General features: G+C 38.8%; 1 protein-coding gene across 3 annotated transcripts in view; it reads left to right on the forward strand.

The window, feature by feature from the left end:
• Window positions 1-1,047: 1,047 nt before the first annotated feature.
• The window catches only part of smarca1 (SNF2 related chromatin remodeling ATPase 1), a 105,163-nt gene continuing 89,068 nt past the window's right edge, over window positions 1,048-17,142 (forward strand). The window contains exons 1-4 of one of the 3 annotated variants that reach the window (XM_072595286.1): window positions 1,048-1,291; window positions 3,521-3,574; window positions 15,705-15,791; window positions 16,759-16,925. In XM_072595286.1, coding sequence (XP_072451387.1) covers window positions 1,214-1,291; window positions 3,521-3,574; window positions 15,705-15,791; window positions 16,759-16,925 — 386 coding nt within the window. In that variant the 5' untranslated portion in view covers window positions 1,048-1,213. Of the gene's footprint in view, window positions 1,292-1,793; window positions 1,812-3,520; window positions 3,575-15,704; window positions 15,792-16,758; window positions 16,926-17,142 lie in introns of those variants that run through there. The other 2 variants (XM_072595288.1, XM_072595289.1) reach the window with 2 other exon arrangements.

The following is a 17,142-nucleotide window of genomic DNA, read 5'->3' on the forward strand; positions in this document are numbered from 1 at the left end:
CAGACAGGACAGGATAATTTAAGATAACTTGTTGAATTCAGAGCTTCTTTCAAGTGAATTGAAATCCTAACGCAGGTTGGTACCCTTATAGATTGGTTCTTAAATTACAATCTTGTAGCTTTAAGCTTCAAAATTGATTAGACTACATATAAAATGTGTGCCATAACTATCCCCAACCATATATGCAACCTCTTTTGGGGTTCTATAACTAATGTACAGGTAAATAAAGGCAAAATCTCCAATATTTTTGCATTATACCTGTTGTTCTGATGAATATATGATTCCTATTTAGGAGATTACATATTGGAGATTTTTCCTGCCATCTGATTCGGCGTGAATGGTCTAGCATATTAGTCACATGAACATGGAAGTTAGTTCATTCTCAGTGTTTGAGTACCTGATTCTTCAAACAAATAATGCTGGAATTTTAATTTATCCATAAATCTCTTCAAAAGTAAACCAATTAGTTATCAACTTAATGAGTGGTAACAATGTTGTGACAATCTCTTTTGCCCAGGCCAACTGGGAAAGTATTATCTAAACGTAGCAAATTGTTGTGAACCATGTTGTTCACTTGCTGCACTCCATAAAATAGGGCTTTTACAAGTACCTTCACCACAATCAGCAGAAAGCCACTACAAATCAAAGTACAAATCTTCTGTTCAAAACAAAAAAAAAGCCTGCTTTATATTTTAGCTTGGAGATTGCCTGTGGACAGTGCATATGAAAAGCTATACAGTCTGTGATAAGTGATCTTACACCAGAAAATCATGAGAATGATGTCGTTTCTTGCACCAAGGCATTTTCCCAAGTTTGTTTCATTGCGACATCGGGAGTAACTGCTGCCCAAAAAGAGCGCATTTCTGCACCAATCTAGGAGACTGAATCATTGACTTAACGATATGAAACGAGTAACCATTTCCCTGACTTTTGGGGAGAAAGAAGAAGGTCGTTTCTGGTAGCTGATCACTTGGGGGGGGGGGGGACTCATATTCGAAATATTTCACAGACTGGCATAGGAATCTGCCGAATGATTGGCGGAATGATGAGAAATCTCGCGATGTTTCTGGAAAATGACAGAACGGTTTTTCTTCCTCTCCCCTCAATAACAACAACGTGATGAGGAGGATCTGCGTGCGAGCGAAAGCCTGAAACCCTTTTGCTGGTTTGTTGTTGTTTGTCACGCAGGCAGCAGAGAGAAAGTGTCGGCGGGATGAGTGAGGAGGACGAGGAGGCGGCGGCGGCGGCAGTGGCAGCGGCTGGTACCTCTGGCCAGGGGGACACGCCGCGGGTGAGTGTGTAACAAGTACCGGCTCATTGTTTCCAACTTTGTATCCATTGGCGATGGAACGTCGGGGGAGTAGCAACGTTCGATGGCGGGAAAAGTCCACTCTCCGCTGCTGCTCGCCCTGAGGACACTGCTTCCTTCCACACAGCTTCTCAAAACCTGCGGGCTTCTGTTTGATTAATAACATACAGGGCGCCGAGACTGTTTATTTTCCCGATGGAAGTACGAGGAGAAGTTTAATTAAAAAAAAAGGACATTGTTTATATAAATATTTCAGCTTCCCTCCATGTTTTGGGCCTCAGGTTGTGTGCAGGCCGGCCGGCCGTGTTGGTGTCATGTCGGCAAGGGTGAGCTGCAGGAGGGACAAAGCCTGGCAAACCCAGGCCTTTGCTCTACTGTACGTCAACGCTGGCCACTTACGTGTATCAGTGTGCATTGTGTGACGCCTCCCACTAAGGAACATTCTGGTTCAACTGAGGGGAAAATATAAACACCATCCTTTGACATACCGAAAACGAATATGGTTGGCAATACTGACTTTTTATTTTTTTTCCCCGCTCTATAATGGGAACACATAAAAAGGTTGTTGAGAGAGCACAAGATGTTAAATTGAGTTGGTGCAGAAACATAAATAATTCGAATGATACCAAATAAAACAAAATGTTACAGGGGAAATGGATCTTGTCAGGAAAAAAAAACTTATCAAAGGGACAATAAATACACGGCACCTCTCAGGAAAAGCAAGACTTAATTTTGAAGTACAGCGAATGATCTTTTATAATAGACATACACTTGTAATAGACCAAATTGGTTATCAAAAACAGAAACATTGGTCATACTCAAATTATATACGTGCTGTGGTATGAAGGCAGAATAAGTCTGTTAGAGGGGTGTTTTTTGATGAGCTGCATAGTATATTCTCAACTGAGACTTTTAAATTATTTCCTTAATAATGCAACAGTTAAAACTTAATGTGAGTTACGGTGCTACCATCTTTATTCCCCTTTCAGGACATTGCAAGAACAAAGCTGGCTGTACAAAGTGACTTTAGTGAGCGCCATTGAACTTTTATTGTATTTTCTCTAATTTCTCTTCCCCTCATATAACCACGAAGGAGATGGGATCAGTCATGAGTTTACCATGACTCAGTGTTAAGCCCAAATGATTATAATTAAATATTTAGTACTCAAATATTCCAGGAACCTTTTCACACCTGAAACCTCAAATGGTTTCATGTCTCGGAGCATCTCTGCATATTTCATCCCAATGTTCTATCTTCAAGGTCCTAAAATTTTGTTGACTCCTTGTGTACTGTCCAACAACATCCCTTTCTCATTTCTCTCAAGTATTAGGAGACCAATAACTCCTCCCACAACTCAGTGTCCTGCTCCACCCATCCCTTTAATCAGAGTCAGCTTTAAATAATGCATTTGGGGTTTTGTGTTATCACTCGTTGCCTGGGACTAATACTTAGCGTTCACTCTAAGCTGAACAGTACTGCACTTTATTTCTTCTTCTTTGGTTCATTAGGTCTATACATCCATTACCAATCAGGGACCTCCTAAGACTGCCTAACTTAAAGGAAAACTGAAGTCAGCAGTCTCCCTCTCAAAGCTGTAGGTGTTTCGATTTGAGCTTAAAAAGAAACAAGTTCCAGGAGTCACTAACAAAACATGAGGACACATCATTTACCTAAAACCAGGCTTCAGATCTGTTTAAAAGAAATTACTGTGGCTACTGAAATACCGTATATACTCATATAAAAGTTGAATTTTTTTAGACTTTAAGGTTAAATTTATGGGCCGTTTATTACATGGATATTACTTCTGAGGGGCTGAAATTCATGCTACAGTCCAAAATACCATATCATTAGCAGAAGGCCAATTGATCTCCAAATGAGTAAAGAAAAACATGTTGATTTGTGATCTGTGAAGAACTAGGGTCGACTTTTACATGAGATTTATGGAAAAGTCCAGATCATTTGACCAAAAATATGGGGTTGACTTTACACAAAATCGATTTTTACTCCACTGTATATGGTACTTGTAAGTTAATGATTAACTTGAGACACACAGAAAACATATAGGTTATTAACTCAAAGTGCAAACTTACAAAAAATGGTTATCTCTATTTTATATATGTGTGTGATATACACATAGTTTACTGCACAGAAGTTAAGTTTATAGCTGCTGTACTATATGATTGAAGTAATAAGCCACTAATGTTTTTCAGCAGCTGTGTGAACAGGCTGGCCTTGAAGTTAAACAAGAACCTTCAAATGTGCAGGTATGTAAGCAATATCACACTGGGCTGTGCACTCCGGTATGTATAGGTGCATAACATTTATTATTAAATTGTTGACATCTGTGGACTTCTTAGCTTGTTCTGTATTTAAAGTCTTTAATTTAGTTCAAGTTTAAGGTGAACCATTTTGCAGCCGGAGTTTTGTTGTTGAATAACTTGTTATGAAGTTATTTTTGTTATCCTTTTTTCCAAATTTTCCCAGTTTTTAAAAAAAAACTGGTTTCAAAGCTCATTGGTTGCATGATTAAATGAAACAATGAGTGAATAATCCCCTCCCTGGTGTGGTGCAGACAATAGCCAGAAAGCTGTTAAAGTGTGGTGAGAATGAAAAAGCGAGAACCTTGATTTCAAAAAAGGAATGACTGATTTATTTTTCCCCCTTAAGCTTTAAACATTGAGTTCAGAATCTTGCTATTCAGTGGTGATTACCTTATTTATTTGCATTTGCATTTCATTATTAGTCATAGAGATGTACAGCACGGAAACAGACCCTTCGGTCTAACTTGTCCATGCTGACCAGATATCCCAACCCAATCTAGTCCCACCTGCCAGCACCCGGCCCATATCCCTCCAAACCCTTCCTATTCATACACCCATCCAAATGCTTTTTAAATGTTGTAATTGTACCAGCCTCCACCACTTCCTCTGGTAGCTCAGTCCATACATGTACCACCTTCTGTGTGAAAAAGTTGCCCCTTAGGTCTCTTTTATATCTTTCCCCTCTCAATCTAAACCTATGCCCTCTAGTTCTGGACTAATCATCTCTCCATTTTCTTTCAATCAAAATATTTTACATGTATTGTGACCTGTTTCCTTGCATCCTGAAATGGGACTTGAACCTGGACCTTCTGGCCCAGAGTTACGGTAACTACCTTTACAACATAAGTCCTGTGAAGGCATCTCTTTTTGTAGATAATCAATTAACTATTCGCCTTACAACTCCTTACACACACCCTTCCCACCTACGTTTGCATTGTAGATATTTTTAGTTAACCTATTCATACATGTTATGACACATATCTGGAGCAGTTTGAACTGGTAACAAAGCCTTCTAGTCCAGAGTTACAGACAATACCACTGTACTAGAAAAGTCCTAATGCTTCTACTTTATATCAACCAAGTAAATTAATTGATAAATTAACCTTGAGTGCTTGCTTAACTACTATATTTACAGATTCCCCTCTTCTTATCTAAAACTTTTGAAGACATCCAGACAGTCCATGAAAAAGAGCTTTTAGTGCATTGGTAGGGTATCTACTTCTGGCCCTGAAATCCTTTCTATGAGAATCTGGCCCAGTTTATCAGGATTCAGTTAATACCTTCCAACTAAGGCTGTTGAACTAAAGTCACTCCTAACATTTTCTGCTTAACGTTTCACCCAACATATTTGAAGATCCCTGAAGCCTGACTCCCAATCTTAAATTCCCTTTTCCTTTTATCTCCCATGCATTGCACAAATTCTGCACAACCTCCTCACAGGAAATTAATTATCAATGTGCATCATAAAGATGCCTGCCAGTTTCTCTTGGTGATACCCATAGAACATTTCTGGGTTTACATGAAGCTGAGTGCGCCTAAATTTCAGTGAGATGTCCTAACAATGAAATACTATAAAAAAAAAACAAAATGATGCTATAAATCAGAAATAAAGACAAAAGTTGCTGGAAAATCTCAGTAGATCTGGCAGAATCTGGAGAAGGATCAATGTTAACGGTTTGGGTCCAGTGACCCTTCCTCAACTGAAATACCAGACCTTGGCTGAATCACTCAACTTAAACATTAATTCAATTTCCATATCTTCACTTTTTAATCACCTGCTTCTTCAGGTTGTTTTAAAAATTATTGCTTTTGAAACTTTCCAGCTTGCAAAAATACAGCTTTTAAGTTGATTAACTTAAATTCGCAGAGGTTTGTTACTTAAAAGAGCCATGAAAATATTTAAGAGTACTTTTCTTATAGGAGGAGAATCCACTCTAACGTCTGGATTACCATGCTTCTCTTTAGAACCCTGAGGCACTTTACTGGCTTTAGCCTTGTATGTCCCATCAGGGAGCACTTTTCCTTTGCTTGTGCATCTGTAAGATAAGTCTGGCTGCCTGGCAGTCAGTTCAGAGGGAGATAGGTTGAAATGGGTAAGGGGGCACGAGGAGCAGAGAAATTTAGATGACCAGTGTCATACCAAAAGTTCTTGATGAACCAGTTGATTGCAAGTAAGAGGGCAGAGGGAGGAGGTCCAGGTGGAGGGAGAATGTTGGAGGTGGGTGAAAGGAGTTGAGGGACAGGGAGAGGACTCTTGCCCAAAGAAATCGGCACAGAGGTGAAGACAACAGAAGAGTTCAATGTCATGTCGTGCCAAAAATATATTAAGGTGGGGATGCAGAGGGATAAAACTGAGACCTTTGCTGAGTGCAGAACATTCAACATCAGAAAGCAGATGGTCAGGAGGAATAGTAAATACACGACAGGAAGTGGGGTTGGGGGAACGGATGGGGTCGCAGGGAAGAGTAGGGAAGGTAGGTTCCAAACAGGCATGAGTATCTTAGGTTATTGCATCTTGTGTTCCTTAATGCCTGAAAGGAAAAGAAAACATTTCTTGTTAGAATATCAAGTCAGAGGATGAAGTGGAATTGGGAGGGCAGGGCAGCTCTGAGCCAGTGTGAGATCATGGTATTGGAGAGAGAGGTTGAGAATGTGCATATGGTAACACATGGCACTGAGTGTGGTTCTCAGAATGCAGCGAGAACAGGTGTCTGAGGAACGTTGTACATCATGGAGATCCTATGATCCGGTTGGATTCAAAGCACAAAGGATGAAACCGGAGTTGGAATCCTCATGGGGTGTGTCTGAGCCAGAGGCAGTTACTGAGGAATGTGATGTGGCTGTGGAAGAGAGTTTTGGCAAATAACTGATCAAATATCAGGAATGGCAATGAAAGAAATGATGGTGAACAACAAAGAAAGATTACAATGGAAATTCTGATGGAGAGCGGAGCCAAACTTCTTCAAGGTGGGCATAGCTGGAAGAGATGTGACAGTGGGTTAAACACTCAACAAATAGCCAAAGGACTTGCAGATGCTGGCAATCAGAAACAAAATCAGAAATTGCTGCAAGAACTCAGCAGGTCTGGCAGTATATGTAGAAAGAAAGCAGAAAAAAGTTCAATGGAATCAGAATGTTTTCTCTCCACAGATGCTTCCAGGCCTGCTGATCTTTTCTAGTGATTTCTGATTTTGTACTTGTTCTGCAATCTTGTTCTGGACTACTATAAGATCTTCACCTCCTATGATCACGAATCCTTTTGCAAATTTGCAACCTTTTGCTTCAGCAATTTTGACTTCCCAGTCCACTTTTGGAAAGTGTGCTGCATCTTTACTTCATTTTACTAATTGTGGATCTTGCCATCTCTTCCTCATTTTGCACATTCAAACAGTTTCTATATTTTCAAATTGTCTTCCCTGCTACTCTTGTGATGATGGCATCTCCAGATTCAATGGTCCTTTCTGGTACATATAGTATTTTAGTGCCAATGTTTGACAAGGCAAACAGCCTTGTCCTGCATCTCTGTTTCCACTTTGTCCATATTTAGTCAGCCCATCTGCCATAAGCTGGTTCACATAATTATGCAAAGTGTATGATACCTCATTATTTTCCATTTCTTCTTCAGTTTCTGTAAGTGTATAAGCACTGCCAGTTAATCTTGAGGTCAACCAAAGCTGGTTGCCGTGCTGTAAAATTCATGTGTTTTTGCATCTCCGCCTATGTCCTTAATATACTTTCCATCTCATTCTGCCCTTCTATTTTGTACTATACCCTGGATTAAAAGTTTTTTTTGCTGGGTCTATTTAATTCCATAAGCTTCTCAAATTTTCTCTGAAACCTTCATGAACGCCCCTCTCCATGATGCATGCAGGGCATTCAAATCCTCAGAAAAACAGGGGATAATTGGGTTCTCTTCTCAAGCCAAGATGATCACTCATTACTGAAAGGAATTTTTGGATTTCTTCCAAAAGCCATTTAATATGGACTATAGTTCCCAACCATTTGCAGTTCTCTACATGGACTATCTGTGTCATGACAGTTTACAACATGGATGTCTTGTTAGATTTTATGAAGCATTTAATTGATGACTACATGAGTATTTCCACACATTCGTGCTTGTTGTCCTCCTCTCCCATGCTTCACCCCATCCATTGCCATTTAGGAATTTAGCCAATGCCTCCAATCCAATCCCTAAACACTTTTTTCCAATGCATTGTTCACTATTACTTTTTTTAAAAAAGTGTATGTTATTATAAATTGACAAAAAGTAATTGTTATGCCTACAAAATGCAATATGAATATGCTTTTTCCTTAGACTCCTAAAGTTCATTGCTCCTACTTTATTAAGTTTCTTGCTAATTGGAGACTCACTGTGATTCATGATATCTTCTCTTTTAAATTTTTCTCACATTTATTGGTAATATTTTGATAAATACACAGTACTCCTCAACCCTTATTCCTGCACTTTTTTAGTATGATTTTTAACTTGTGAAGATGATGAGAAAAATGCTGATGTCGTCCTAAGATAATTATCCCTTTTCTCTTTAATTTCCTATCACTGATGCCAACACCTTCTTAATATTTTGGTTCAAGAAGATAGGCCTTAGTAAAGGAATACAATTGTGTCTGTATTGTGCAAACTAAATCTGCTGACTTCCCAAAAACATTTGCAATGTTTTCGCAGGTGAGTTTCATTCTGGCCATTTACATTGATGGCCTGCTCAATAATAAAGTTATTTCACTTTTCATTACACTTGCTGATGAAATCCTTTACCCAAGCTATTTTAGAGAATCACAAGTCTTTTTTAGTGGTGGCAGTTCATTATCAATTCCGGATTAGTGGTGCTGGAAGAGCACAGCAGTTCAGGCAGCATCCAAGTAGCTTCGAAATCGACGTTTCGGGCAAAAGCCCTTCATCAGGATGAAGGGCTTTTGCCCAAAACGTCGATTTCGAAGCTACTTGGATGCTGCCTGAACTGCTGTGCTCTTCCGGCACCACTAATCCAGAATCTGGTTTCCAGCATCTGCAGTCATTGTTTTTACCTGGTTCATTATCATTCCCAAACCATGAAGCAGGTAGAATTTCAAATATATTCCACTAAGGAATAATTAACTGACTTTCCAGATTTGTCAAAGTATGACAATATTTGCATTCATTTAACAAGCCTTCCATCTTATACATTTGTCCATAACTGTCAATTTCCTTACTCAGTGTTTAATTCTTGGCCTCGAATTCTGGGAATACACCTGATCCACTAACTGCATTTTTGTTTGACCTGTAACATTCTAATCTGTGTCTGTTTCTACTTCATTTTTCAATTGATCACTAGGTTCACAGCATGTTGGTGGGAAATTGTATTCCAACAACTTAGACACATTCTTCTCAAAAGTAACTTAAATTACATTTTTCTGTAAGAAAAGAACTTAGTTTCCAAACTTCACCTTTAGACAACCTCCTCTCCTATCAGTATCATTCTGCAGTGAAGTAGAGACCAAGACATCTTTTTATGTGGATGGAGTTTATTAACTGATCAGTCTTTCAACCCAGCTACATGCCATTTCCAGCTGTTACTTTTATATCTACCGTGTCAATTAATCAATTAAAGTTATTTAATTACTTGCTATAGTTACATCTCTAAATCTGCTATTCTTGCCGTTTTAATTTTCATAAGAAATGTATTTCAAATTTCATTTTTGTGATGAAAGTAGCTTGGTCTTGGTATGTATTCCTCTTAGTTTTATGATGAAAATATTTGAATGCTTTTGAAGGAACTGTGAATGTACACAATCTAGTTATTGATTAATATGTATTATTGATTAAAATGTGTTAGCAGCTGCCACATTTTATAATTTCATATTCTAAAGTCCTATTTGTTTATGTAAACCCTGCTGACGCCAACATCCTGCCTAATCAACCACAAAATTAAATCTCCCTCAATTGTTCTATTTGTCTATCTTTTTAATCTTGTTATGATCTCAACATCAGCAAAAAAAAGTTGCCCTCATAAGATGGCAATCACATTTTGTTCTGCCTCAGTGTCACCAATTGAAAAAATCTACATTTGTCTCAGCACCTTATGCTTTTGAAGTTTATTCACACGTAGCTTGAAACAACTGGCCAGATTTTTTGTGCAGTGTGGCCATATCTCGAGGCCTTTCAAATCACAGGTGGGATTCAGACGTGGAATCCAGCTGACATTTTCAGCAGCTCCCATTTGTGCTGGCAGGGGAGTGGGGTCAGATAATGAATCTCACTTTCAGCAGGGTCATTTGAAACTTGGAACATCAGTTATGTTGAGAACATTTTGTTTGGGTCCAGGGGTGACAGCATAAATGGGTAGGACCTATATCAACATCCTGGGAGTTACTGTTGACTGGAAGCTGAACTAGACGTGTCATAAAGATATTGTGGCTGCAAGACCAGGTTAGAGGCTAAGGGATTTTGTGGTGAGTAACCATGCTGGCAAACCAAACTCATCCATAATTGACTGACAGAGTGAGCTCGATAGACTATATGTTCTAATTCTGTTTGGATTTCACATGTTTTTCTGTTCAAACAAAACAGGACTTGAATAGTGAGACTTTAGCAATTTCTTCTATGATGAGATGGCTTCCATAAAATTTTTAATTTTATTTCTTGTCATTATTTTTCTCCTAAATATCAAAAAACATTGTTGCATTTTTGACACTTGTCTTCATCGTGTTAATAACTGTGCCATAAGGGAAGGAGATTACCTTAAGCTACAATTCTTCTTGCGTAAGGTTGATCAAATGTAACCATCTTTACTTTATCCCAGAATGATACACCTCAAAATGATCTCAAATTTAATTCACATTTTGACAATGAGGTGTATTCTTCACAATATAAATGAATAGACCAGTTGTTTGAAGCATTTGCATACCCGGCATTAATATTTTACTGAAATTCTAATACATTCATTTAGTCTTTTATTTTAGGAGAATATGGAGAAAATAATGGGAAGAAATAAAGAAATTTGCAAACAGATATGGGTAGGTGAGTGGGCCCAAATTTGGCAGAAAAATCTTAACGTGGATAAATGAAAGTTTATACATGTTGGTCAGAAAACCAACTTATTATCCAAAGTGGAGATACATTCAGAGTCCTCTGATGCAGAGAGATATGGATGTTCTTGTGCATGAAACACAATTATTATGCAGTTAATGTAGAGAATAAGAAAGGCAAAATGGAATTTTGGCACATATTGCTAAAGGAACAGAGTTTAAAAGTGGGGAAGTGTTGCAGCAACTTTACAAGACATTAGTGAGACCATAAATGGCATATTGCGTAAAATGTTGGTCCTTTTGATTGAGGTGGGATGTGGTTTCATTGGAACCAGCTAAGAGGAGGTTCACTAGGTTGATTCCAGAGATTAAAGGTTTGATTTAGGAAGAGAGATGGAGCAATTTCAGCCTACACACTTTAGAATCTAGAAGAATGAAAGATTTAATAGAGATATATCGGGTGCTAGAGGGAATTGACAGAGTCGACATAGAAAGGATGTTCCCTTGTGGGATAATCTAGAATGAGAAATCATCGTTTGGAGTAAGGAGGTAGCAGATTCAAAACAGATGAGGAAAAATTACTTCTCACAAAAGGTCGTGAATCTGGAATTCATTATCCCAAAGTGTGGTGGATGCTGGGACATTGGTTAAAATTGATGAAGAGACAAACGTTTATAATTAGTAATTGGTTAGGGTTATGAAGAACGGGCAGGAATGTGGCGTTGAGGCTGAGATGAGGTCAGCCATGATCATATTGAATGGTGGAGCAGGCTCAAGGGGCTGAATTGCCTACTCCTGCTCCTAGTTCTTATATTTTAATGAAAATGCTGTTATATTTATGAAAACTGTAATGAAAATCTGTTATGGAACACTATACAATGATCAGATAATTGATTATACCAGTGATACTAGGGCAGTGGAGACTGTTGTGACCGTCCCTCCTGCAGTGACCTGTGGCCTCCAAGGCTTTATCATCTTCCACCCCTCTTTGTAAGGAGTTGGCCCCTCCCCCCACCCTTTACAATATTATCCCCTCTGCATTGCAGCAAGCTGTCTCCAATTCCTACAATTGACTTTACCAATATTCCAATGACAGTAGTGGTCCCTGTTAGGCTCCCTTACCTTTAAGAGCACAGATTTCCCAGAATGATCGTGGCCCACTGCTGTAACCAGATATGAAGGACAGCCCTGACTGACAAGTGAGCAGAACCTTGACTGATCGCTGTACAGGACCTGCAGGACTGGTCATGGCCCACTCCTCAGTTGGAATTCTACAGAATATCTGATTCAGAATGCACCAAGCAGCTGACTGTGTTCAAGCCACTGGGTAAAAACAATGACTGCAGATGCTGGAGACCAGATTCTGGATTAGAGGTGCTGGGAAAGCAAAGCAGTTCAGGCAGCATCCGAGGAGCAGTAAAATCGACATTTTGGGCAAAAGCTCTTCATCGGGAATATTCCTGATGAAGGGCTTTTGCCGGAAACGTCGATTTTACTGCTCCTCGGATGCTGCCTGAACTGCTGTGCTTTTCAAGCCACTGGACCAAGATCAAATGATGCCCTAGACTGACTAACATGGGATCCCTGACCGAAATCAGTCACTCTTGATGTGACTGAGAGCTGCTCCCTTTAGCCTTTCAGATAGGGCCATTAGGTTAAAGTATTTTTTAATGCATTTGCCATGTAGGCTGCTGGCATAGATGTTAAATTTGTGTAGCATAGACAGTAACAAGCTCATCTGCTTGATTATTCATTGCTGGCAAACAGTACAAGTTCCCTGGCTTAATGTCTGCATTAAAAGGCAAGGTAAGGCAGAAATAATGCAAGCTTTTTAAGTCCTGAACATTGTGGCAATGCGCAGAAAAGGAAGGCACAGATGTTGTAAGCATCCAAATAAAGGGAGTGAACATTGAGAGTAAGCTAACAGCCCTGGGATGCATCTTTTACTGAGTCATGAGATAGGTGCCTATCTCTGCCATCAAAGTGGCTCAGCAGCAACATTACAATGAAAGAGTGCCTGTGAGCTCCAAATCACGGCATTGAAGTTGTGAACTGTTTTGTAAGTGAGTTGGCGCTGCCATGTTGGTGTGCTGAGACTGGTATGTGCTTGATACCATCCTTGGTGGACAAGGGAGAGGTTGGCAGGCAGTCACTGCCCGAGGAGTGTGCCCTGAGGAGTGGGCAATGCTAACCATGACAGAGACCTGCAGAAGATGGCAGCGAGCACCAATCGAGTCCCGCTGAGACTTTAATGTTGGAAATTGAGAGTCTGCTTTCTCTCCATTGTATGGAAAAATGGTAACTTGAATATAAATGAGGTGAGATAAGGTCAGAAGGAGATGTTAATGCATGCATATAGACCCCTCACCTCTCACTAGCAAGATTCTCATCTATTTAAGCCTTCGGTGGACAATTGTAAATTTTTTTCTTGATGTTGAGAATCTTGTTTTCCTGTTCTCACCATTCTTGCAAGGGGCTGGGGAGATCTACCTGACTTTATAACTGAGTTTATTTTCCTGCAATCTTATCTCTGGCTTGAGAGTTAATTGTGAAGCTTCACTTTTGCTTGTTTCCCGAATTACTTGCTGTACCTGCAAAACCAAGAAATATCCCCTCCTGGAAATTGACTGGCAAACGCTTTCTTAAAAATACAGCTCAGTATGAAAGTATTTCTGTTGCAGGAGGATTGTATCAGCCTTATTTAAAGTTCAATTATTGCTGAAATTAACTCAATGTAGCATTTATTTGTGATTATACATTGAAGAACTCTGCCTGTTTTCAGCCAGTGGAATCTTCAGATAGTCCAGGATAGTATTATTTCTGTTTTACCTTCTGTCATTTTACAGCTATTTTCATCTTGTTGCATTTCTCTGTTTTCTGTTGGACATTTGATTTACTTAATCTATGATTGGTCCTGTGATACTTTGTGTGTATTTCTAGAAATGTTTTTGCTTTTTATTTCCCTGCCTACTTAGACTCCCTCAACATCATAATCTGTTTCCTTTAAAGTATATACTCACCTATTTGGGATAATTACTGCTGTTTGGTTTCAGAAGATTGCCACAGGCAGATTTTATCCACTGATCTCCAGCTGCCTTAAATTATTTGATGCTTAGATCATATTAGATATTGGGAGTCAAGACATTTGAGAATCCCAGATGTTATAAAGCATGAGAAAATCCTATGTAATTTAAATCTGATTGGCTTTATATTAAACACAGTTTCAATATATAATTTGAGCCCTTTTTAGTGGACTGCAGAAAATGACTAATACATTTAAAATAATATATATTTAATGATATTGGCTCTGTTGCAGCTATTTAAGTTAAAGCCTACTAGAACAATAATGTATCCAATTTATGGATCAAGTTACAACGACTCAAAGGTAGTCTAAAGTGTTTTGTGTTGTTTAGATGAGACTAAGCAATTTGATATTATAATGAGCATGTTTCTTTTGGCCCTTTTTTTCCATTCTAGACAAATGTAGAGAAGATACGATCTTTTACTTGGAAAATCTTTGAGCTGTTCAAAGTAGGTAATATTGATAGGTAGTAGAATTGAACCAGATGCAAAAGAAGGCTTAACCAGAGCTGCTTACAGCAGGAATGACTTCAACCGTAGTGAATAAGCAATGGAGATTACAAACTGCCAGGCTGAAGTAAAAGGAGAAAATGTTGGAGTTACACAGTTAATCATTCATGTTCCTTAAAGAGAAAGGACAGGTTATCTTGTCAGGGAGGCTTTAAGTTAGTGTTCTTGGTCTTCTATAAAAAGGATCTTTGTGTCTTTTCTTTTACATATTGATGGCCTATTGTTTATAACCAGCAATTTCTGTTACATTATTTTATAAACAGCTGTCCTTAACATTATATCACTACACCGTATATGGGGATGTGAAGTAAATATTTTTTCCAACTTTTATTGCTCTTAATTCCGAATAGCTCAGGGGCTGAGTGGGAGGTAAGGTTACAGTCACACAATAAGTTGCTGATGATTACAAACCAGGAAAGACTCAAGTCTGATCCCTGACTCTTTGCTTATTTGAGTTAGCTGCCCTCAACAGGGAAGACCATTTCATTGGGGAGCAAATCCAAGTGACTCAGCAACAGAAAATGCAGTTAAACAGAACATTTGCTTTGAATAGCTGCAGACATTTAAGTCTTGAGGCCACTCTACAAGAGGCAGCAACCTGATGAGCTGAGATTCCTGAGCCAACTTATTGTCATGTGGGATTGAAGCAGTTGGAATAGATGCAGTAATTGACAAATTTACTTGTAACTAATGTTCTGGCAATGCCTGCCAGGATAGCATGAGTATGTTCCTTTGGGCCAATTCCTCTGAGTATTCAGAATGTAGCATGTTGCTTTTATTCAAGGATAACAAGCGGTTCTTTGTGGTCTATATCCTTTCCTTTGAATATTTGAAGGGAAGAATTCCTAGATGCTGGTGAAGTGGGTAGATTGTCAGACAAGAATTCTTACTTTAAATAAATCACAAAAACATCTAACTTGTGTTAGATGGAATGAGCTTGCGGCGTGTATTATGGAGATGAAGCTGGATGCTGCCTCCTGCTTCTGCAATATCTCTGGAATTCAGAAGTGTTTAATTGCCCAGCTATACTTAAAGGTACAGAAGGCAGAACCATTGTCGATCTTTATTGCAGCAATTTGACTATGTTTTATGCACCATGTGCAGTTTTTCCAGAGCCCTTAGTTGATGTCTGCTGCATTGTTTTACATCAAAAGTTTGTTTTTTGAATATTTTAAAAGAATGAAATGAAACCTTTTAATCTATGCAAGTAGGAAAGTCCCAACAATAATAATCACTCTGAATTGTTTATGGTGCTCAGAGATTCACTGTTGCTCAGCTCAGATCATTTGTGAAATATTTGCAGATATGGCTTTCCTTTTTCTGCAAATATTAGTAAGCAATTGAGCACAAATTAAGTGATCTGTTATAGTTTAATAATCTCCTTAATTTAAAGAATGAAACTGAAGTTTCAAAATAATATGTACCCTGAGACTGATTTTATTTTGTTTCCAATTTTTAGAGCTACGTTTCACCTTTGCAACTTAAAATGCCTCTGAAGACCACAAACCCAGGGAATGATGTTGATCCTGAATATGAAGAGAAAATGGTAAGACATAGTCTATGAATATGGAGACCTCCATTATCTGCTATCCTGTTACCTCTCTATGATTTCCAATTATTTCCCAGAATTTTACTGGGCAAAATATTTTGCATGTCATCAATTCTGATATTTGAGGAAGTTGTGGGAGGTGGCAGTAGTTTTGCATTTGTGAGAAAGTGGATTCCTGTCGAATTGAGTGGCAGGACCAGCTAAAGTTTCTGAAGTCTGCATCATGGCAGCAATGAATGAATTGAGAGTCTGACAAATAGGCCTCTGTTACCATGTTGCAGCCAAGATGTTTTGAAGAGGAAATTATGTATCAGACTTCTGGGTGGGAGGGGGCATGGACATTTTGGAGGAGTATTTGCAAAGATCTGGTGCGGCTGGGAAGAGGGGTGGTCAAGATAGGCCATAGAGATCAGAGGAGGGAGAGAGTATCACAGAGGAGATGGAGTAGGGTGACAGATCCCTCATTCTGGGAGTTTGTGGGGAGTTCCAGTCACCTGGGAGAATGAATGATAGTTTTACATGGGAGCTGCTGTGGCGAAGCGCTTCTGCTTTGGCAATCATTTGACTCTGAATTCAGAATTGTTTCATTTGAACTAACTGTTTATCAGAAATTTTTGGGGGGACAAAAATGACTCCTCTGATCTTGAGTTTGAATTGTTGATTAATAATTTTCCATGAAAACTTTGTCATGAAATAAAATGACCCGACTGCTGTGGCCCTGTTAAATGAAATTATTATAAGCTTTTGTCTTTTTTTTAGGTCTTCATTTGTGCATGAACTCTGAACATTAACACTGTTTGGCCATTGTCAGAGAATGGGGACAGAGGGTGACAAGGGGAAGGGAAATCCTCTTCCTTTGTCAGAGCTAATGTTGGTTCCACCCATATCTTACTATTGACATTTATTTTGTGCAAAGGTGACATTTTTTTAATGAAGATCATTCTTTTGATTTTCTTCACAACAGAAAATGGACCGGACCAAAAGATTTGAATTCCTTTTAAAACAGACTGAGCTATTTGCACATTTTATCCAGCCAGCTGCTCAGAAAACCCCATCATCTCCACTCAAGCTAAAACTGGGGAGACCTCGAACAAAACAAGATGAAAAGCAGTCACTACTTTCAGTTGGCGAGTAAGTGCTCCATTATTGATCAAAATTTGGAATTGTTTCAAACTGTTTTAATTGTCCGCTTTTCTAGTGCTTGTTCACAGTTGGACTGATTTGGTGCATCAGCACTTTTCAACTCCTTAGTTTTCATAAGTTGAATCCTGAAGCTGTTTCTTCTTGTCAGAATGTACTGACATTGGACAAGTTACCATTATTCTGTGCTTTATCTTCCCCACTTTGA

Source organism: Chiloscyllium punctatum, chromosome 25, assembly GCF_047496795.1.
Source record: "Chiloscyllium punctatum isolate Juve2018m chromosome 25, sChiPun1.3, whole genome shotgun sequence".
Taxonomy (NCBI): domain Eukaryota; kingdom Metazoa; phylum Chordata; class Chondrichthyes; order Orectolobiformes; family Hemiscylliidae; genus Chiloscyllium; species Chiloscyllium punctatum.